This window comes from Argentina anserina, chromosome 7 (assembly GCF_933775445.1).
Source record: "Argentina anserina chromosome 7, drPotAnse1.1, whole genome shotgun sequence".
Lineage (NCBI taxonomy): Eukaryota > Viridiplantae > Streptophyta > Magnoliopsida > Rosales > Rosaceae > Argentina > Argentina anserina.
In genome coordinates, this window is record NC_065878.1 from 14183299 (window position 1) to 14207172 (window position 23874).

At 36.5% G+C, this 23874-nt stretch overlaps 4 protein-coding genes across 11 annotated transcripts; 2 read left to right on the top strand and 2 right to left on the bottom strand.

Moving 5' to 3' along the window:
• The first annotated feature begins 1490 nt into the window (after nt 1–1490).
• Nucleotides 1491–4851, top strand: LOC126801863 (uncharacterized). The gene is made up of 2 exons (XM_050529337.1): nt 1491–3913; nt 4804–4851. Exon 1 carries the CDS (start codon nt 1984–1986, stop codon nt 3910–3912), a length of 1929 nt encoding a protein of 642 aa, XP_050385294.1. The 5' UTR covers nt 1491–1983; the 3' UTR covers nt 3913; nt 4804–4851.
• A 1714-nt stretch (nt 4852–6565) lies between these two features.
• Nucleotides 6566–12264, top strand: LOC126802766 (serine/threonine-protein kinase BSK3-like). Of its 6 annotated transcripts, none has more exons than XM_050530468.1 (12): nt 6567–7002; nt 7546–7680; nt 7792–8012; nt 8181–8316; nt 8936–9069; nt 9182–9287; nt 9717–9802; nt 10012–10200; nt 10711–10860; nt 11059–11172; nt 11506–11785; nt 12127–12264. In XM_050530468.1, the coding sequence occupies exons 2-11, from the start codon at nt 7596–7598 to the stop codon at nt 11758–11760; spliced, it is 1476 nt and encodes a 491-aa protein (XP_050386425.1). In that variant the 5' UTR covers nt 6567–7002; nt 7546–7595; the 3' UTR covers nt 11761–11785; nt 12127–12264. The 6 variants fall into 6 exon arrangements, with proteins under 6 accessions (XP_050386426.1, XP_050386425.1, XP_050386424.1 ...); XM_050530467.1 differs by having other exon boundaries at nt 12123–12251; XM_050530465.1 differs by having other exon boundaries at nt 12102–12215.
• On the bottom strand, nt 12196–17000 carry LOC126802765 (receptor-like protein EIX2). Of its 3 annotated transcripts, none has more exons than XM_050530460.1 (2): nt 15408–17000; nt 12196–12285 (listed from the first exon to the last, which is right to left on the bottom strand). In XM_050530460.1, exon 1 carries the CDS (start codon nt 16929–16931, stop codon nt 15411–15413), a length of 1521 nt encoding a protein of 506 aa, XP_050386417.1. In that variant the 5' UTR covers nt 16932–17000; the 3' UTR covers nt 12196–12285; nt 15408–15410. The 3 variants fall into 3 exon arrangements, with proteins under 3 accessions (XP_050386417.1, XP_050386419.1, XP_050386416.1); XM_050530462.1 differs by lacking the exon at nt 12196–12285 and adding an exon at nt 15033–15292; XM_050530459.1 differs by lacking the exon at nt 12196–12285 and adding an exon at nt 15033–15307.
• Nucleotides 17001–17254: 254 nt separating this feature from the next.
• LOC126803621 (receptor-like protein EIX2) lies at nt 17255–18694 on the bottom strand. Its single transcript, XM_050531399.1, has one exon. It carries the CDS (start codon nt 18692–18694, stop codon nt 17255–17257), a length of 1440 nt encoding a protein of 479 aa, XP_050387356.1.
• Between the last annotated feature and the right edge of the window lie 5180 nt (nt 18695–23874).

A 23874-nucleotide genomic window follows, 5' to 3' on the forward strand; every position in this document is an offset into this window, starting at 1 on the left:
CTGTTTATGTTTAAATATTGGAAGTAGCTAAAAAATATTTATCTCACATGCTTGATGTCCACAAAAATAACTAGCATGATATGGCAACTATATCATTGCATCATGAGCTGTTTGTACACTTTTTTCCGAGCTTGGCTTTCTCTCGACAAGTTATGTAGTTTGTACCAACTAACTATTCATTCATTCACGGGTCACATCTCACTATCTTCTTCAAACCGAAAAGAATGATTATTAATAACATGTGATCAATGGTTTTGACAAAAAAGGCTTATGCAATAATGTATCAAATCAATTGCATTTAATTCACCCATTTGGCAATTTTCTCAATGCACTGTACAAAAGCAAACACATTTTTACATATTTGAAGGGAAAAATATGTGTGTGAGCAGTGTTCGAAATATCGGCCGATATATCGCCGATATTTCGAATCTGATACGATAAGGGCATATCGGTCAAAATTTATCGGTCAACGTAAAAATGATGGTCAACGGTCAAATATCGGTCAAATTTTGATTTTTTTTCAATTTTTGTTTAATTTTTTAATATTTATTTCCCTCTTTTTTTGAAAAACTTATATTATTATTTTTCATTTTTTCATATATATTTTTAATTTATATATATTTTAAATATATATGATGAATTTCAAGTCTACATAATCATTCTTATATACTTATTTTTATTATTAGATGTCGTTCATGTACTTTAATTGTCACAAAATCTAGTTTTTATTTTCTTTAATTTACTTAGTACTGTTTTTTTAGTTTATTTGGTACATATTGAAGTATGATTTTATCAATTTTATTGAAAATAAGCAAATCCGATAAAACCGATATATCTCTGATATATCGTTTTATCCTTCGACCGATACGTACCGATAAACGATATTTAGACCATTTTGTGTGAGTATAAGTTTGTTTCCATTATTTTTTTTATCTTTTATTTTTTGGATCGGGGAACACAATGTAAAGCTACAATTAGTCTTTCTTGAGTCAAACTCACAAGATTCCAGTTTCATATGGAGACTATGCCCCTAAACCAAATCATATTGACATTTCTATCCTAGTGTCTCAGGCTCCCACCAATTCTGTGTGAATATAATCATGATTTCCTCAGTATAATATAATGTCACCTTCTTCTTTTTTGTGGGGCAGATAGACATAACTTATATATAATATTTATTATCAAAAATGCATGCTAACATATTTAAATTTCAACCGGGCTGCCTAGCATGGATGTATGTAGATTCAATCTCAACTCCCTCCAATTTGTGTATAGTATTGAGGAGCTTTGAGATTCGTGGGCCGGTCAAGTTTTAGCTCGGAAAATAAGGATTTGTTTTGAGGTGTCTTGTAAAACTCGGTACTTGCCGTGTGTTACCAACTTACTAGTGTAATCAATGGTGTCTATTTTTAATTTATTTTTTAGAAAAGTAAAAAAAAAAAGATAGAATTTCATGAGAAGCCAAAGACACTAGACACGTATTTGATTCGCCGCAGGTCGTCAGGTCCAGTTTGGTATTTGGATTCGCTGAGTACGAAAGAGTTCGAGAAGGGGCTTTTAGAACCTTTTCTGGGTCGATCGAGAAGCGTAGGCTTTACTACTGGGTCAGTTCGGAAGCTTCTCCTTACTACGATTCTGGGTCCTTCTTCTTTCGTTGAGGTCACTTCTCCTCTTCCACAGCCGCAGAAACCAATCAATCAATCAATCAAACCAGGTACCTCGTACGACAGTCACAGTTTGTAGTTTTCAGAATGGTACTTCTGCCTTGTCTTGTTTTTGGGTTCGTTTGATTGCATCGAATTGTGTCCAAAGCGCATGCCTTTATCATAGTTGTATTGGTTTCTGTGATTATTGAATTGGAGATTCAGAAACTTAAGAGTTAATATTGGCTATGTGGGTGATGAGAGTTGATTATGTTGTTGCTTTGTTGAACTGAGGTTTGTGGGTTACATAGTGTTGAGGTTGTTGTTGTATGCTCTTGTAATGGCACTTGCATTGGTCCGGAACCTACAGAACGTTTGGCCCTTTTCGGTACTCAAACCCAATGACCTTAAGTTATCTAATGAATTAGTAGGAAGACTTGGGATATCGGAACACACGAAGCAATTTGTTTATGCGGTTCGTGAGCCTGAGACGGGGTCGGTGATTTACATATTGTCAGCCCAGAGTTTATCAGAGTGGTCAGCATTGGATGTGGAGTGTTTGATCAGGGAGGTGAAACCTGATGCGGTCATTGCGCAGGTGGATGTTTCGACCATGACTGAGAAGATTGTATCAAGAGGTGGCGTTGACAACTCAGTTCCCACTTCGTCGTTTGAGGTTCTGAAACGGTGTTTTCTGGAGAAGGTGAATAAGGATAAGTACGAGAGTCTTGCAGGAGAATTGGTTTTAGAAGAGATTTTTGGGGTCGGTTTTCATGGACATTTTTTGGCGGCTAGAAGGGTGGCTCAGGAAATTGGGTCATCATTCTTGGTACTTGAATTTCCGTCTGGAAAAAATTCTGATGATGAGGATACCTCAGGTGAAGTTGAGGCAGTACCAAAGTTTCAAGGTTTAGCTAGTAGTTTGGTTCCACAGAAATTGTGTTCAGTTGGTTCATTGAGTTTGAAGAGGTTTCACCTAACCAATGATGTGCAGTCACAGATGGTGAAGTTGTTATGTCCATACATAGATAAATCAATATTGAGGCTAAGTCCATCCAGTTCTGTTTCCGAGGCGGGGTCAAAATCCATTCTGCCACTATCTAGTTATGAGGCCCCACAATTTGCTCAGTCCTTTTACCCATTACTTGTTGATCTATATAACATATTTATTGATCTTCCATCAATGGGAAAGGTTTTAGCTCATGCGCAAAAGATGCTTTATGATGTGAACAAGGGTGTTGCTGTAGATGCCAAAGACATAAATGAAGTATATGCCTTCCGCATTGCTGTCGAGGGGCTGAGAATTTCTTTCAACAATGCTGGTCGGCTTCCCATCAATAAAATAAGGAATCCCAACTTGAGTAAGATTCAATTTTCCGATCTTCCAGTTGAGGACAAATCTCAAGCTCTCTTCGCACAGGCCCTTCGGAGCCAGACTAAGAAGTTTAATACCGTAGTTGCAGTAGTGGATGCTAGTTGCCTAGCAGGTCTCCGAAAACACTGGAATACTCCTGTTCCTGTAGAGGTAAATGAATTGGTTGGACAGCTTATTACTGATTGTGAAGGTGAGGGGGGAATGTCTAATTATACTGAGAAGAAGAGCTTAATAAGCGGTAAACCATTGGTGGCAGTTGGGGCCGGGGCAACAGCAGTTTTAGGAGCCTCTTCACTCTCTAAGGTTGTTCCTGCTTCGACCTTTATGAAGGTTGTGACTTCCAAAGTTCCTGCATCGATCTTGCTCAAGGTTGTGACTCTCAAAGTTCCTTCTTCACTTCAACTTTTTATAAGCCAAACCCATAAGACCGTGGGACTTTCCCTCAGTAAGATTCTTGGCACATCAAAAATGGTAGTTCCAAGTCTTGCGAGTTCTGGAGTCAAATCAACAACTGTATTGAAAGCAACTGCATCTGCTGAGAAGTTCCGGGCAGTTGCCCACAGTGTTATAGCCAGTGCTGAGAATACGAGCATTTCAGCAATGAGAACAGCATTTTATCATATAATGAGGAAACGGCAGGTTCGGCCAATTGGTGTCCTGCCATGGGCTACATTTGGATGTAGTATTGCAACTTGTGCTGGGTTATTTGCATATGGAGATGGGATTGAATGTGCAGCTGAATCTGTTCCTGAAGCTCCATCAATTGCCAGTTTGGGTCGTGGAATTCAAGGTTTACACCTGGCATCGCAGGAAGTGATGCAGAGAGATGGCACCAAAGTACAAAGATCTATTGACTCACTATTGTATAGTTTGAGGAAAGTCAGAGTTCAATAGAGTAAGAATGCAATTCTTGTCTTATTTCTGCTAGTCTACAATTTTCATAGAGTGATTGCTGCCTGAATGGATTTCTACTGTAGATAAAAAGTTTATAGTAAGATATTTAGACTTCCAAAAGAAAAAGGAATTTGGTTAGATACTTGTGTTTCTTTGCATCGTCATTTTTTTCCTTACTGGGAATCTGTTTTTAGACTAGGTGCAACATATATACAAGTTGCAGAAAATTTTTCCTCGTTCATCGTAGGTATTTAGAGTTCTTTTAACCAAAATCATAGAAAGGAAATAAATGGATAATTCTCCCCTGAAGATTTGAGTAGAAGTAGTTGAAAATTTTGCCTTGCAAGAGTCGGGCACTTAAGTCATGGAGACTGATTGTTTGCTTCGAACTGGGTTTTAATCTTCCTATTTTGAGAAGTTCAGAAATTTAAGAGTGATTCTGTGTAATTTGATGGTTATCTCAAAACATTTGTTTGTAATTTAAAAAGTGCCATTGTATTTTTGTATCTGGATCGAAATGTCTGGCCTCATTTACAGTATTTTTCATATTGCTCTCATATCCCTGCATAACTTCTATCTCTTTACTCTCACCCTCTGGTAAGTTAGAGTTTTGATGCTAACCTATATGTATTACACCTTGTGTTTATGATGAGAAATAATAATATCAATATCAGATAGGAGTGAGAAAACAAGTATAATCCAACAATGTAGAAGTCTGAAAAATAATATATATTTTTCTCTATAGACTGACATGGATCCTGATGAATATATCTGAAATTTTACAACCAAGGGGGGCTTCACTCTGGCTTTGTTATTCATTGTTTCGTGGCTGCTTATTTTAGTTTCAGTGCTTCTTGCTCTAATTTTTGGGAAATCCATCTGGTTCTGCAGAGGGTATTGCTTCTATCTATGTATCTGGCAGTTTTTAGGTAAGTAGGTGGCTGGGTGCTGAGGGTGTTTAAGCAGTGGAGGCTTGAAATTAGATCTATTGATATCTCATTTTGGGCGACATGATCCACATCAACTTAGTTTCTTGATTTCTATTGATGTTCTCTCTTCATGTGTTGTTTCGCTGGGCTCTAGGCCTTTCAGTTATTGATCTGTTGCATGGTTTTCTTCACAATTGTAACTTCATCAGATGTAGGTATTTGTGTGTTTATGTTGTGTTTTGTTGATTACGATCAGATACAAGAAACTACATTAATAGTATGAGATACGTACAACTGGCAATTTTTTTGTTTGGCCGTTTAAACAATACTGTGTTAATCAAGCTCAGGTAAGATCAGCTGTTCGGTCACTCATCTTAAAGACATGAGAGCTTGACTCGACTGCTTAGTTGAAACTTGAAAGTATTATTGGTGGCCATTTTATCCATCTAACTTACCTACAGTTCTTCAGGTCACATTCTTTGTTCGCTTATCTAATAGCTCTTCTTATGACTTGATCAACTTGGTCATTTTTCATGCCATATAATTTTCATTAAAACAATACTCTTAAAACTCCTGATATTATTTCTAATCATAATTGTGTCACTGCTGAAAGTCGTCCTGCATATTAGCAGTTTCTTGTGTCAATGAATTATTAGTGCATTCATTTTGTGTTCTCTCCTTGCACTTGTTGGAAATTACGAGCGGAAACACATCGCTCCTTTTATCTGAATTCCCACATTTCTTTTATAATTAGTCTGTAGATAAAACAAAAGGAAATAAACATGAGATTGGAACAGTGCATATTTTTATTCTGGGCTAAGAAACTTTAGCACTATAGTTTCAGCTCTTTCAAGAATTGAAGATGTTTAATTTTTCCACGTATTAAATCCTTCAAGGCTTCAAGCTCTCCTTTACTTATAGTATATTGCATCATTCGGATTCTTTTAGAACAAATAACTGCACCCAGTTGTGGATTTCACACTCCCTTTTATATACAGTGCATCTCTTTTAAGACATTATATATTCATGATGATGAAATTATTGTACTTATATCTTCATAATTTATTTGGCCGAATGCTAATTATTGTTTCTGGATAGTGTTTTTCGTTGAAAGATATAAATTTGATTTTGAAGATTGGAAAAGGATTCACCTCATTTTCTTATTATTGCTCTTCCATAATCATCTGACTCTGCAACACATGCCATGCTTAGCTAAACACTTGGACCACTCATAAGTCATAACCACCATTTCTATGATCCTCTGATCATCGAAAACGTTTTCGACAAATCTCCACAAACATAGCCAACTCCAAGGGTCATGTCTGAAGTCCGGTCAGGTGGTGACAAGGTCGGAAGTTGTCTTCTATTGAGTACCTGACTGACTTTCCGACTGTTTACAAAGATGAGACTGATGCCACTGGAGTAAATTACACTCGACCTTCATAGTAGAATATACCAAATTCTTGACGTGTACAAATTGCGCCGTAACGAATGGTTCAAACAATGAAGAAAAAAGCCATAATGATTATGGCGGGAGGGGCCGGAGAGGAGAATGATGAAAAAGTCTTGGTTTTGGTTTTTGGTTGGTCCCATTGTGCTCTACAGAATTCAATTCAATCCTCCCACCCAGAAAATCCCAAGACTTTTGGCGGTGGAATTGAAATAAATACCAAAACAATACATGCATAATTGGACCAATCTTCTTCTCGGTTTAGTTTGCTTTGTTTGGGTCGTGAATAAATATCCTTGACTCGTGACATGCATGTTTGTTATAAATTAAAATTAAACTAAAACCAATTTTGTTTATTTTCCTTATCACGCCAACTATAGGAAACACCGGCCTGTCATTGCTGTTGTTAATTTACGAAGATCTTTGAGCCCCTTCAGTTTCTCTGGATATTGGGTTGTGTTTGGGATTGATTTTTGTGGGGGGTTTTGAGGTGAAAGTTTGGATTTTTATTTTCTGGGGGCCTGGTTTGATCGAGGAAGGGGAGGAGGATTTGATTGGCTTTTGATACCAAGAGGAGGGTGTTTGACATTGGAGAAGAGGCTTTGAAGGTTTAAGATTTGTCAAGTTGGACGCTTTTGGTTATTGGGTTTTGAGTTTTGGAATCTGGGATCTGGTGCCCTTGTTGGTTTCAGCTTCAGAAGGTTGTCTCAGGTACTGAAAAGAGCTTTTCTAAATCTTTATGAGTTTTTAAGTTGTTGTTGATATCTGATTTTCATTTGTCTCCAAGCATTTATAGTCCATTTGGTGGTGATAGTTGATCGGACAGAGAGACACCGCTAATACCCAATGCAAATTGTAATGCTTGCTTTATAGGGAAACCTGGAAATTGAAAGAAAGCTGCTGCATTAGTTTGGTTGGATAACTGGATGTATTTTAGAAGTATGGACCAAATCTTGTGATTTTATAACTAAAGATGTCTTCAAGTACCGTATTGTTCTCAGAGTTTTATACTACGAGTTTGAGTTTCTGCTTTCAGCCTAATCTCATGATCCTAGACATTCACAAATGACGTATTTTAAGTTTGGATAAACTTTATCAGTCAAATATTTTGGTATTTGGTTGTTTTACAGGAGCTTTTACTCTATCAGATGAGGAAGCATGGATTTGGCAGTAGTTTATTGTGTTACAATCTCCTTGATTGTGCCAGTCTGAAGCTATATAGGTCGGATTTTAATTAGAGTTTGTTTTGTTTAGAGGCAGTGTGGAAAAGGATTATAGTTTTAAGCTTTGAGACTGATATTGACATGGGGGGCCAATGCTCCAAACTCATACCATGCTGTGGGAATTCACAATTCAATGCAGCAGCAGTTGTTGAAGCGCCAGCTATTGGTAGGTTAATATATGCATATGTGTTGATGACGTGCATTCTTGGTTGTCTTCTGTAATTAACAGAGAAGCAGATCATATCTGATGCATCTGAACTGGATGCTTTTACTGCAGAAAATGTGGAGAAGAGCGAGGTTGACTACTTGCCTAGATTTCGTGAATTCACTCTTGAGCAACTCAAAAATGCCACATCTGGTTTTGCAGTGGAGTACATTGTGTCTGAACAGGGTGAGAGGGCTCCAAATGTTGTTTATAAAGGAAAACTAGAAAACCAGATGAGAATTGCTGTTAAGCGCTTCAATAGGGTGGCTTGGCCTGACGCTCGGCAATTTGTGGTAACATCCTTCATCTTAATACTTTCCTTTTTTTCCTAGTACTCACAGTCAGACACCACTGATTGGCTATGATTTTATCAGCTCTAAACAAGGAATAAGGCATTTTCTGTCCTCGTTTTTTCATTTCTGACCACCATTGTGATACAATTATCTTTTGTACAACTGAAGGAGGAGGCCAGATTGGTTGGTCAGCTCCGCAACCATAGATTGGTTAATTTGCTTGGATGCTGCTGCCAAGATGATGAGAGGTTGCTTGTAGCAGAATATATGCCCAATGACACACTTGCAAAACACCTGTTCCATTGTAAGTCTTTTGAGTACTATGATTAATTGTCTTTCTGACAGTCATCATTAATTGTCAAAAATCTGATTCGTCTGGTTCTGGAATTTTTCTGATTAATGTTTGAAGTGTTGTGCATGATGATTTGATTATTCGAAATTTTGAATTTGGATTGGTGTTGGAATAGAACATGTTAAGATTGTGAGAATCACAATTTACTTTGGCAATGATGACCATATATTTTGTTAGAACATTAAATATATTAATTTCTGTCTTGCTGTACAGTGGTTTGCCTCATCACTCTGCTTCTGGTAATTCCCAAATAGTACATGAAACGGGTATTGCTGTCAGGATTTTTACCAAGACTGTGGTTGCGAATTACTTTTACTATATTTTCTTCTGATTCTTCATTTTCATCTCCTCTCCACATTTGGGTGCCACAGACTTTATTGATCAGTCATTTGTCTTCCTAGTCAATGTTTTTCTTTATCAATGTATCCTGTTTTGACAAATATAAAGTTTCGCTCCAGTCATATAATTGTCTGCATTTTTGTTGTCTAATTAGTTGAATTGATACAGACCCTGCTTGTTGGGTACTATGCTGCTAGTTGGGGTGTATAACTTCATTAATTTCTTGAATCAGGGGATGCACACCCCATGAAATGGACAATGCGATTAAGGGTTGTTTTACATCTTGCACAAGCTCTAGAATACTGCACAAGCCAGGGGCGTGCCCTTTATCATGACCTGAATGCTTACAGAGTTTTATTTGATGAGGTAAATATATATATTGAGTTATTGACTGATTTAACTCCATATATTTTCTAATGATTTGATACACTCATATTCTGAAAACATTCTTTTTATTTCATGTATGATTATTTTGCAGAATAGTAATCCTAGATTATCTACCTTTGGCCTGATGAAAAATAGTCGGGATGGGAAGAGTTATAGTACAAATCTGGCATTTACTCCTCCTGAATATCTTAGAACTGGTATGTGCCACCTAGAAACAAGCAATGCTTTCTCTCCAAATAACAGTATCTGAGTAATAAATTCTTACAGCTGCTTGGTTGAGTTAATGAGTTATGAACTTGTGATAGGTAATAAAATAATATGCTTGTCCAGAATTTCATATAACCGTGGACGTCCCACTCTGCATGTTCTTTTTAAACTTAGTTAATAATGTTTTAGAACCTTGGGATATGCATTATTGTCAATATAACTGATGCTTCTCAACATCTTACCATTAAGTACTGGTTGATCATAATCTTCCCTGAACATCACATAGTAATTCCTGCTATTCATATGCTTGTTCTAATTGTGTTGTTGTGTGATCACAAGTACTATCACTCACCGTCCTAACTAATTAATTTGCAAGATGAAACTATGACTTACTTCACGTTGATTCATTTGCTTAACAGGGAGAGTGACACCAGACAGTGTGATATACAGCTTTGGCACTCTTTTACTCGATATTCTCAGTGGAAAGCACATTCCCCCTAGTCATGTAAGTGATTGATCTTGAGAGGTGTAAGAAATATTTGAGGAAAAAGGACTGGAGGAAAAAAAATCTAACCTCTTACTTTGAACGCAGTATGCATCATTATTCACTAAATCGCTAGATAATGTTAAGGGTGCTGCCTGCTGAGTTCTCCCTCATTCTAGGTAAACATTGAGGTATATATGTTAGTCTGATGGTTTATTATATTGTATCAGGCCCTAGACCTGATTAGGGACAGAAATCTTCAGATGCTGACAGATTCATGCTTGGAAGGACAACTGTCTCAAGATGATGGTACTGAATTGGTACGCTTGGCTTCACGATGTTTACAATCTGAACCTCGAGAGCGACCAAATCCAAAGTCATTAGTTTCTGCATTGACTACTCTTCAGAAAGAAACTGAGGTCAGTTTTAATTTTATATTCCATTCCCAACCATTTGAAAGGATCATTTGACTTCCTTCATTAGATCGATTTTAGATCACTTCTTTTTTGGCGGTCCTTTTTTTTTTTGGGTCAAGATACTTAGCAGTCTTGTAAGCAGTATAGTTATAAGGAGACTACATTTGCATGTAGAACCCTTTGACTGTTGGAAGTGAAATTAGAAGTGAGTCTAGGGGCAGGATAATTATTTTTTCAATACCTCCATAATCAGTGATGTTGTTTACACTATATTTAACAATATTTCACGACCCAAAAATAAAGTATTAATTACAGGGTTGCTAGGGAGTTTGAATTTCTTAAAAATTAAAAGCCATAACTAAAATTTGAAGATGTTGGGAGTTACATGATACACCTCTTTAAGACTTCATCTCTTTAAAATCTCTTTAGTACTAAGTAGGTTAATCAATTATAGATGCTTAGCAAGATGCTGGTAGCTGTAATTCTTATTTATTTCCTGTGCATCAACTGCAGATTCTGTCTCATGTATTGATGGGTATCCCGCACACTAACTCTTGCTCTCCTCTCTCACCACTTGGTGAAGCCTGCTCCAGAAGGGATTTGACTGCAGTCCATGAGATCCTGGAGAATATTGGTTACAAAGATGATGGAATGACAAATGAGGTTCTGTTTATGTTTATGGACCAAACCTTAGTAGTTAATACTATAAATAATTATCATTATATTATATGTATATGTTATTGGACTTCTGTATTCACGTGTTTTGCATCTCAGGTGGTTTGTTCTTTCTCTAAGACTTTTGCCGCTGCAAATCACTATTTACTGTACTGAAATATTCTATCTACTTATCATCCACCGCAGCTCTCTTTCCAAATGTGGACCGACCAGATGCAGGAAACATTAGATTCAAAGAAAAATGGGGATTCTGCTTTTAAGAGGAAGGACTTTAGAACCGCAATTGAGTGTTATTCACAGGTGAAGTTTATCAGAATTTTCTTTTTATGACTTATTTTAATAGGTTGGTTGATAAATTCTACTATGAAATTTATTTGATACTAATTCCAATTTCCAAGTAAGGTACTAGACTGACTTTCGTTATACAAACTCGGCCTATCACATTCAAATTCATATAACCATACTATGATTACAAACCTGACCTGCTAAGTCGAGACAAGAATTGAATTAGAAGTTTATAGGTATGCATGTTGGTGTGTGAAGAAACAGTCCTAGTGAAGCCACAAATGTGTTGGGTTCTTATGTTCCATGATCTGAATATTTTATTATGCTGACCGTTGCTTCTACTTGCAGTTTATTGATATTGGAAACATGGTCTCTCCCACAATCATTGCCCGTCGTAGTTTGTCTTATCTTATGGATGAGAGGCCTCAGGAAGCTCTAAATGATGCTATGCAAGCTCAAGTAATTTCCCCTGTATGGCACATTGCATCTTATCTACAGGCTGCTTCCCTTTTTGCACTCGGAATGGAGACTGAGGCACAATCAGCACTGAAGGAGGGTACTGTGCATGAAGCCAAAAGGAACACTGCAGCTGGACAGAAGTGAAAATCAAGGCTCAGCTGCTGCTCAGGTACCAAATCAGACACTACTCAGTTTTGCTCTCAACATAAATATGTTTTAACAGAAAGTCCCAAACAAGGGAAGTCGAATCTTCATTCATCACCATAATGTTTCCTAGATGTTGAGCATTTTGTTTAATTTGATCCCTGTATGCTAAATGATTCCATTATGCAAAAGATACATGTAGTTCAGAAGCATGTAATATATGTAGAGACAATTCCTATCTATTCTTTTTGGTGAAAAAACAATTCAATTTCAGACAGGATCTTGACCCTCGAGTGTTGCAGACTTGCAGTTCATAATCATGAGCTTTTTTTAATCTGTAGTTAACGATATTGTTACTTAAGCCAGGGCAAAGATGCCTGTAGTCATCCACAAGGTCTTGTCTGATGGTGTGAATCTGCCCCTCTCCATGCGCTTCCTTGACGTTAACATGGTGGTGGCGCGTGGCTGAGGGATGAGCTAGACGTTGATCTTGCATTCAAGCACATTCTGGCTTCCATCGGAACACTGAAAAGAAAAAGATTTGTGCGTTCACACTTCAAAATAGATGAAAAATACTCCCATATATTTTGCCACTCAGGCAACATCCCTTATCTTGAGCTGGTGCTCTTTTTTTTTATTGTATTGGAGGATAAAGTACAGAAAGCACCGAAGGAATAATGCTTGAAGCATTCAAGAACACTGCCGTTGGACACAAGTGAGAACAGAGGTTCAGTACTAATTGTGACATTTCTCATATTCCAATATAACTGGAAGCTGCTTCCACATGTATTTGATTTGACCTCTATATAAATCTACAAATAACTTTCAAAATACATGGAAAACACAGTAGATTGGTTTTAACACAGTTGGAAGAAAGTTTTGGTGAAGCAAATCAAGGTGCTGGCATTCTATGAAAGAAAATTTGGACAATTTTTCTTAATTGTGTGAAAATAAGTATAGAAGTTTTCATGGAACGTTGAAGTAGATAAATGTATTGTGTAATATCTCGGGAATTAATAATTATTTTCTAATTAATATTCGGAGATATTTAATTTGGTGGTGATCCGATTATATAGTACGAGGGAGAAAACTAAAGTATTCGAGCGATTTATACTCAAAAACGTTACCGTAAGAGGTCAAGAGTTTACTTTTTATCCGTTAGGAATCTCAGAAAACTTCATTCATGAAAGTCGTAGAGTTCGTCAATACAAATTCGTGGACATGCGACACGTCTAAATCGGAGTTCGTATGAAGAAGTTACGAATCAAAATGTATTTGAACATTTTTTGAAAATAGTATAAATAGAGGAATTAAAGAGAAAAATGGGCAGAAAAATCAGAAATTCGGATCGTTACTGTTCACCCAAAAACCCAGATTTTTTCCTCCCGAGTGGCCGACTTTAGTCCGCCGGATCTCCGTTGTCCGGCCACCATAGACTGGCGCACCAGTCTCGTTTGAAAGGTTGTTACGTCCCCTATCGATTGGTGGCAGCGCCACCTGCTATCTCACCGCCGTTTGGGAGTGGTGAAGCCCGAAAGTTCCCTCAAAGTGCACAATTTCGCCGAACTTCACCTCGCCGGAACTCCCTCCTCCGGCCAGCAATCGGTGAGATTCTTGTCCTATTTTGAAGGTCTCCCTCCATACTACAAACCCTCCAAAATATTTAACCCAAATCATTTTGTGCTAGGAAAATCGAAGAAAAGAAATCCTAAGGTTTAAATTGGGGCTTTTCGGTTTTTGTTAAATTGAACTATTTAGGTTTCGATTTAGACTTTGGTGTCAACTAGAAAGTTGTTGGAAATGTTGTTTATTGTGGTGGTAAATTTTGGTGATCATCGGTGGCCACTGGAATGGCGGCGGCGCATGAACAGTGTGTTCATGAACAATGTTTTGTTAATAGTGTTCAGATGTAATGAATCGTCACCTGAGATTTTACGTATCGTTTTATAACCACTTTATCATGCTATTAGATGACCGACGAAATGAGTGAGAGAATCGCTCTCGGTGTTGTGGAAGTTTCACGTAGGAAATAAGGTGAGTAAAGCTCACAATGATTATCATTATCCAAGTAGTGTTATAATTATTGAATTTAGTTTGAGTTGTTAACAGTCTTTGCATCACTAGCTTATAAAAATTGTTCTAAAAATATGTTTTGGTTTAAATTACGTGAACTTGATCATCTACGGTTCATGGGTAAGTGAAATGCTATTTTAATAAATGAATTTAAAAGGTTTTAGTGATTATAGACTATGGTGAATATGAGTAAATCTCACTATGACAAGTTTACTCTTGGCGGTGATTCATATTTACGATTTCTTGAAAAGAGTGAACTGTGACATCTATATAATATAGTGGGTTGTGTATGTGTACAAAAATGGTAAATACGATACATATATATGGGTTGCTATATTATATAATGTTATAGTTTTTATTTCAAAATGAGATTATATTGTGGTGACTATATAAATATTGTTGTGCAAGAGTCGCTTGGTTGTAGTACAATAACATGTGTGGATTGTTATATTGTACGTGGTTTTAACATCGAGTCTTGTTAAAACGTTTTCTGGTCTTCGGACGTTGTTGGCAGTAATCGAAAACAAGTCTTGGCCGGGTGTCGATCGGTGTTCTGCATGAGGAGTAACAGATGGGTATCTAGGTCTCATGAGTACCCATGTTTTTAAATAATTTTGGGTAACAGATGGGTTGTCCAGTGTCTCATGATTACACATAATTTTAAATGATATTGGGTAATAGATGGGTTGCCCAGTGTCACATGAGTACGTTTGTCTTTAAATTTTATCTGTCATATTTGTTTTGTATGCAATGTATGTTATACTGTTGGTTTACTCATACGGGTTGAAAAGCTTACTGGGTTTGTATTTACAATCCCGGTACACCAATTCGATGGTGTAGGGGATAGTTCTGCATGTAGGGTTAGCAGATTCGGAGGGCTTACTCTGAAGATTTCTTTCTTCTGTTTGTGATGAGGATTGAGTGAATTTTACATTTCTATTGGTTATAATACTGAGGTATAAACTGGTTATGTATTATTCAAGTCAACTGAGTCTTGATGTGGACTCAGTTTCAATACACTGTTATTATAAAATGATTTTAATATATTTTAGATTATTTTAAAATTTTTATTGCTTTAAATTCGAATTTTTATCATTTGAAATTTCGGAGAAATGTGATATATTGAACCTTAAATTGCAGTCCATATATAATCACCAATCATTTTGTAGCTATTGAACACATCATTATTTTCAACACTTTTTTTTACAAGGACAGTACTTCTGATATATCAGAAGTTTCTGATACTTAATCAAGGACACATAGGGATTAGGACTTGCATATTATTGAAAATTAATACAATGACGGCATGAAAACCAAACTTGGCTACGTAAAGATAAAGATGCACCGAACACTCTTTTATCCAAAATAAAAGACACTAAAAACACTCATAAACTTGGAGACTTAATTGAGCAGATGATTGCCCAGCGCCAGTTTGAATTGAAAGGAAGCACCTTGTCCCCTGAAGATGTTGGTGCTGTATAAAACATCAGTCAATTCAATCAGTTAGAGAGAGAGAGAGAGAGAGAGAGAGAGAGAGAGAGAGAGAGAGAGAGAGAGAGAGAGAGAGAGAGTACCGCTTAGGATTGTCTATTAAGCATCTCCTTTAACTTCCGTCTTATCAAAGCTAACCTCACATAGAGCCAATCATTTAGAGCATTCAAGAAGTTGTAGTATGCGTATCTCCATGACCTCTTGAATATCAAACTCCCACAAACTGCCCAAAATCCAACAGCAAATCCGAGTCCCAAACTTATGTAGAACCCTTGTGTGATGAGCTCATCTGCATCTTCTTGACCAATCGAGCCATTAGTTCCCTCTGGATTACAAAAATCAAGTGGAGGTCCACACAAGAAAGGATTTCCAATATAGGAGGAGGCATCAAAGCCTTGGAGCTGAGTGCCAGTTGGAATTTTACCAGACAAGTTGTTGTACGACAAATCCATGGCACCAAGTCTATCGATATGAGCAAGGCTTTCCGGAATTCCACCATGCATCTTGTTTCTTGACAAATCAAGTGAATCCAATGACTCCAACTTTCCAATCTCCGGAGGTATGCGTCCAGTTAAGTGGTTTCTTGAAAGGTTCAATGAAACCAACCCAACAAGATGAGTGATTTCAATTGGTATCTCCCCAGTTAATTTGTTGCTTGAGAGATCAATTCTCTTGACTAGTCCCAAAGTACTTTGGTAAGAAGATAATGCCCCTTTCCACATGAAAGTCTCATCGTCCTCATAATAAAGAGAAGTCATAGGTGGTTCAGCCTCAGATGTATGAAAAGAATGTCTGATGGTTAGATTTGAATTTCCTTCTTGCGCCAAAGAAGTCAGATTGTTGAGGCAGTTTAGAATTTTCCCAGATAATTGATTCACAGAGACATCCAAAATTTGAAGGCGTGCTAGATGACATAATTGTGAAGGCAAACTTCCACTAAGCTGATTAGACTGAAGCATAAGAATGACCAAATTTGGAAAACTAACCCCAAGCCATTCAGGCACCGAACTCGTTAGACTATTGTTTCCGAGATCAATAACATTTAAGCTTTTGCAACTCTTCAAGGATGAGGGCAGTTCTCCCACAAGTTTGTTACTTCTTAATTTCAATGTTTTCATCTGATGTAAATATCCTATACTGGGTGGAATTTTCCCAGAAAAAGAATTGTTACTTAAATCAAGAAGTTCTAGAGTAACCCATTGCTGCCAGCAATCTGGAATTTCTCCCGAAATATAGTTTTTGGAAAGATCAAGAAACTTTGAAACATTCACATTGGAAGAACACAAGAAGGAAGTTGCATTTGAGAATTGATTATCAGAGAGATCCAAATATGAAGCATTTGATAGATATGAGGGTACTGAACCTTCCAACTGGTTCGAACTCAATCGAACTTCAACTATATCAACTGATGTAGCCTCTAAGCTCCCTAATGTTCCTCTAATTTGATTGTTAGACAAGTCTACAGTCTGAGTGTCAGTAAAGAGTCCCCAAAACCAACTTGGAAAGACATCTGAAATATCAGCGTAAGACATGTCAACGTTGGAAAGACCTGTTTGGGTTCGTAGCCAGTTTGGGAAATTCGGACCCACCTTACAAGACCTCACCATCAAATTATACAATTGAAAGGGAGGAACCCAATCAAAGGTGACATTGAATTCTAACAATGAGTTATAGGATAAATCAATTGAATATAAATCGAAGAGTTTTGAGAAATATATCTCTGAAATTTCCCCCTCAAAATGATTCATGCTAAGATTTATAAAGGCCAAACTAGACATTAGCTTAATGTTTTCTGGTATACGACAATGATGACAGTTGCCCAATGCTTTTTGGAATATTTCCGCTTAGGAGATTTCTAGAGAGAGCTAAGACCCGCAAAAGGGAGAGTTTCCCAATACTTTCTGGTATCTTCCATCTCAATTGATTTCCACTAACGAATACTGTCTAGAATCCTTCCACTTAACTTATTTGTAGAGAGGTATAAAACCTCCAACAATGAAAAGTAGGTAAGATTGGGAAATGGGCCAGCAAGATGATTGTCGGAAAGATACAAATTCTGGAGTGAGATTTGAGGACATGCGGACCATCTTTGAACGGACTTGGAGAGTTGTCCAGTCAGATTGCAACGTGAAATGGACAGATATCGCAAACTGCATAACTGGGAAATGAATGTTGGGATCTCTCCTTCAAGTGGATTATCAGAGAGGACAAGAACTTCGAGTGAGCTCATGTTCGCGAAAGTATTGGGATCCAAACCACTCAAACCACTTAGTTGGTTGAAAGAGAGGTCCAGATAATAAAGGGTGGTATTGTAATTGCGTAACCATTTGAAAGTTGAGGGACTAGCAATAGAATTTCCTGACAAATCAACACTAACAAGAGAGTTGGAAGAATTGATGTGAGAAAGAGTGGAAAGAATTGGAGATGGAAGATCACATCCTCGTAGTGTCAGGTTTCTTAGATTGGGGAGCTTGCTTATTGTTTCCACCCAATCAGAAGACTTACTCAGATTGGCCCAACTCAGGTCCAGGTATTTCAAAGAAGAAAGATGTAGAAGCCAACTTAACTTCAAGTTTCCAATAACATTAGTACGAAAGTTGGATTGGTAACCGAGATTGAGATACTGCAAATAAGTAAGGTTTCCAAGCTGAAGATATGGAGTTTCACCACCCAAGGCATTACTAGAGAGATCTAGATATCTTAAATTGGTAAGGTTACCAATGAGCTTTGAAATTTCACTCCCCATGAGGTAATTGTAACCAAGATCTAGGTATCTTAAATTGGACGGAGGACAAATGAGCACTGGAATTTTGTTAGTCATCAAGCCATTATAAGAGAGATCTAGATATCTTAATTTTGTAAGATTACCAACAAGCTCTGGAATTTTGCTCCCAATGAGGAGATTGGAATGTAAATTTAGGTGTCTTAAATTGGACAGAGAGCAAATGAGTACTGGAATTTGGCTGGCATTGAAGAAATTGAAGCTCAGGTCCAAATATTCCAAATACTGCAACTCAATGATTTTAGGACTTACTTCACCATGCAAAACATTCCGCATATACTTACCTCGCGGAGAGATCACCTCCAGTCCTCCAAGTTGTAGTTGAATAACATGGCCAGTTTGGTGATCACATTGGACTCTTTCCCATGCGCAACAGTCTTTGCTTCCCCACGAAGACAGCGGGTTGTTGTAGAACTTGTAGTCATCCACCAGGTCGCCTTTGATAGCAAGCAATGCATCCCTCTCCCTCTCCACGCACGTCCCCGTCATGTTAGAATGGTTGAGGCCGAGGGATAAGGAAGCTATGATATGCAGAAGAAGCACAAAAGACATTGCATAAGTATGTTTGAACCAATTTCCCAACTCCATCTTGACTGATGTAATCAAAGTGATGAGGGAATGAGGAAGCACAAATGCACTGCAAGCATATACGTGTACGGCTTTGTGATTTCTCATAATACTATCTTTGCATGGAAATCATTCCCTATTTATAATGATTCCTGGGAAGAAATAATCCATGCATCTCAAATCTAAACAAAGTCACAAGTTCATACAAAACAAAAGTGGAAAGACAGAGTATGTTCTACTGATATGACTCAAATGTTGAGTTGCGTATTGCATGAGAAGCTTAGTGCAAAGTCGTAATCGAAATTAGGAGGTCATTTCGTAAAAACGATTAGCATAGAGAAATTATGCTTGTAATGCAGAGATCAATACACTGAAGTTTCTTCAGATTATGCATAACAACATCAAGCTTAATTACTTTGTGTCAATTAGAAAATATCCTAAGAACACTGTGAGATAGTGATGGTGATCGATAAGCTTAACGTAAAGGAAGGGAAGTAATAGATAGTTACAGCTTAATTGAAACACATGAAAAATTAGACCCAAGTATCTCTGTCTGCTAAAAATATAATTCAAAGAATTAACAATTTTCCACAATGCAAATGTGCATGGCCCTGTATTGACTTGACTTTGCAGTATTATTGAATCTTCCATATCAGTTGTTGTTATCTTTTCTTTCTTTCTTTTATCAAATTGTTGTTGTCGGTTTATTTGGACAAGATTTCTTTATCACTCTCTGCTATTGAAAATACTCAATCACATGTCCTATATCACTTTGTTCTTTTCCCCTATCTAAAAACTCTTACTCGCATGGTTTCAGTGGATCCATCATTATTCATCTACTAAGATTCTATCTTAAAACAAGAAATGTTTGGTATGAGAGATACTCTATTTTTCTTTGTCATTCTGTTTCTTTCATTAAACCACCAAAGATAAGCCTTTTAAAAAGGGGGTCTGAAATCCGAATTAGACCTCAATGAGTTGAAGAAACTTCAATTTTTCTGATTATATTGATAGTGATTCTTCAAAAATATTAGGATATGTGAGAATCTGTTATGACCCAAAAATTCAAGTAAGATGTCTTCTCTAGTCTCAGTACCACTTGTATTCGGCAGCTTGACTAATAATCAAGGACTAAAAATTGATAATTTTTGCGAAATTTCGCCGAACTTATCTGTCACATTTCTGAAATTTAAAGTGATAAACTTCGAAATCGAAGCCATGAAAAACTCTAAAACAATCCCAATTATATTGAAATCATCTTATAGTCACAGTGTATCAAAACTGAGTTCATAGTACGACTCAGTCATTTTGATTATTACAAAATCAATTTATAATTCAAGTATCATAACAAATGTAAATGTAAAATCCTCTCAATCCTCACCTCTAATAGAAGAAATAAACTTCGACAATCTTCATAGAAAGGTCTCCAATTTTGTTAATCCACACCTGCAAAACTATCCCATACACCATCGAATTGGTGTACCGGGATTGTAAACACAAACCCGGTAAGTTTTGCAGCTCGTATGAGTAAACCAACAGTTTAACACACATCGCATACAAAATAAAATAATGATGACATTTAAATATAAATGTACTCATAAGACACTGGACGGCCCATCTGGATGTCCAATAATATCTGAAAATATGTGTACTCATGAGACATTGGGCAACCCATATATTTACTACTCATAAGACTCAAGTACTCATCTGTTAGCCCTCATGTAGTACGCCGTCAGATAATGGGCAACTCATTTGTTACCCAATATCACAAAACAATATGGGTACTCATGAGACCCAGGCAACTCATCTGTTACCCCTCATGCAGTACATCGACAAACATATTAGAGCTCTAATTGATCGTAAATGACACCCGGCTAAGGTTTGGTTCCGATTACTGCCAACACGTCCCAAGACAGGAAAAAAAACGTTTTAACAAGACTCCATGTTAAAACCATGTACAATATAACAATCAACTCATGTTTATTGTACAACAACCAAGCAACTCTTGCTCAACAATATATATATATATATATATATATATAGATGCCACAATACAAACTCATTTGGAATTAAAAACGTAACATATATATAATATAGCAACCCATATATATGTATCGTATTTACCATTTTATACACATACACAACCCACTATATTATATACATGTCATAGTTCAGTTTTTTTAAGAAATCGTAAACATGAGTAACCGCCAAGGGTAGACTCGTCATAGTGAGATTTACTCACCTTATTGCCTAAGTGTAATTTCGACGACACCGAGAGTGATTCCCTCACTCGTTTCGTCGGTCACCTAATAGCATGATAAAGCGTTTAGAACGATACATAAAATTCACCGACGTCGACTCATTACTGTTTAAACACTGTTTATATTTTTACTGTTCATTTTATCGGGGAGAGGAGAGAGAAACCAGAGAGAGTTTTTGATTTTGTTTTGGAAAGTTTCCAAAAAGTCATTTTATAGCCTTCTAAAATCAGAAATCAACTTTCGTCGATAATAACTTCCACATACAACGTCCGATTAAGGTGCGTGACGTGTCCACGAATTCGTATCGATGAGCTTTACAACTTTCGTGAATGAAGTTTTCGGAGATAAGCGACGGAATAAAAGTCGACTCTCGAGTCTCAGAAAACGTAAAGTTTTTTAATTTAAATTTCCGAAGTCGGTTTCGTTTTGTTTGACATTTACGAGAAAACGAAAAATGTGAATCTTTTAATCAATTTCCAAGTTTAATAATCCACAAGAATGTTTACGACTTAAACCCGAAAATTCGGGGTTTTACATGATCATTTTTAGCCACTAAAATTAGTTTTGGCTGCCAATAGAGTTTCATCAGATATTTAGAAATTTTGCGATATTTCCCAAAATTTTCACGATATCCCTTTGAGCCAAGGATAAGTTGAATAAAAACACATCTGTCTTGAGGAGCTTCGAACCTTGGATTGCTCATGTACTTAATTAGCACCTCAACCCATCCGTGTTGGGCCAATTTTTGGTTTATTCATGTTGGTTTTAATATATAAATTTCAAATAATTAACATTTTTTTAATTCCACGATATTTCCACCGAAATAACCATCTTTCGGAAGATCGAAATAACCATCTTTCGGAAGATCGAAATTTCCAATCTCTACGATATTTTAGTCCTTGATAACAATGTATGCCACCTCCTTTCACAATCATTTGGAAATTTCAATTCATATGGTGATATTGCTAACAACGTAAAAGAGACGCAGCAATATATAACCACAACTTATTGGTAGAAAACTAGATGAGTCGGACCCAAGTATTCTCATCAACTAGTCTGTTATCTAAATTTCCACAATGAAACTATATTGACTTGCTTGGTATGATGTACAATCTTCCATTATAGATTAGCTTATTAAGATATATAGTGCTTGTGTTTAGCAATTGCTCATAGAGAACCTTGGACTTCTGATATGCTTGGAGTGATCTCAAATTTTAAATCTCACAATTGAAATCCAATATTTTTTGTATGGTTAAATTATTCAAAAAGTTGCAGTAAATAAACAAAACATGAGTTTATGTTAGGGAAATACCATGTTTTCACTTTGGAGCAGCATACGTTGATTTTCATTCATCACTATGTTTTTTTTTTTTTGCTATCAACATATAAACATATTTTAGATGTTAATAAGTCAGAGATTTTTGATATATTTGTATTTAAACACTTTTATTTGATATGATCCCTAGTACACATATACATCCATGACGTTTGAAAAAGGCCATTAAAAGTCTTCCATGGTGTTTTTCAACACCATCGTTAAACGTCGTAGAATTTCACGCCGTGCTTTCACATATAGTTTTACGGTGTTTGAAAAACGCCATTGAATCTTCCTCTTTTCTTATGGCGTTTCCAAAACTCCATAAATTCAATGGTAGATTCTTCTTTTATCAACTTTAAAAAAAATTATATAAATTGATTTTTTGACAGAAAATCAAATATCCTATAGGCAAGAAATTACATGAATCACAATGACAATATTTCATTACACTATACCCAATAGACAATATATCAATCAAAATAATCTTTTGAACTCTACAAATTTACAAATATGCAACCTAATGGATATACCTTTGCAGGATCGAATATACCAACACTGTATTTCTTCATACTATCCATAGCTCCATCTCTCACACTTGCTAAATTTCCAGGTGACTGTACTCATGGTCATACTTTTTAGTTCTTGGAGCATTTTGAACGAGCCTCCCCAATATCCCAATAGGTCATACCGTGCATATATGTGAAGTTCACACAAAAAGTTATGCAGAGCAGTGGATCACCATGGATGGAATATACATAATTAAAGCTAGATACACATGAATCGTCCACATCATCATGAATTATAAACGAGAATAGAAAATAAAAAGACTACTATTTGATGGTAAATTTTTCAAGCATGACCATTGCTGGAACAGGTCTGACAACATGAGTTAGCTTGAAATGTCAAACCTACGTAGCATGAGAAGGTAATTAATAAGTGCATAACATAAACTAAAGGCGGAGACATGTAGGAGCCTACTGGTTCATGTGCACCATTAAGGTGTTATGTATTTCTTTCTTTGATGTAGTGGATGGGTGCTTGTATCCATTCTCTTATGTCTTCCTCAGTTCAAACCTCCCTGACAGCATTATTTATTTTCTTTTTGTCTCTTCATTTATTTTCTACTCATCTTTTGTTTTGGTCTTTTGGATGCACGTGTCTTCCTATTATGAAAAAAAAAATCATGTGTCTTTCAATTAACTGTTTTTTTTTGTTCAATAATGATGAGAAGCATTCTATATTTTTCTAATTTTTATTGAAGATTATACATAATCAAGCTTTAAGCCTTTTAAAATTGTTAATTTTCAAGCCCTTCATATCCTTGTTTATTAGGAATTATAAGAAAATTTTGTGCACTCTTAAGCTCAAATTCCTAGCTCCGCCACTGACATAAACCTTCCGTGAGGCCAAAGGTACTCTTGATCTCAAAAACAAAATCCTTGAGACCACTTGGTTTGTCACCATCAACCACGTAGGTTTTGCAGCGAAACTTTTATTTTTATTCAATGCTATTTAATCTGCCTCAAAACCTGCACTTAAGACAAAGTCAGTAATTAAGACATGAATGTGCTTCTAAGTTGACAAGAAATCCAAGCATATACTCCTCGTTTGTTTTAATTTTT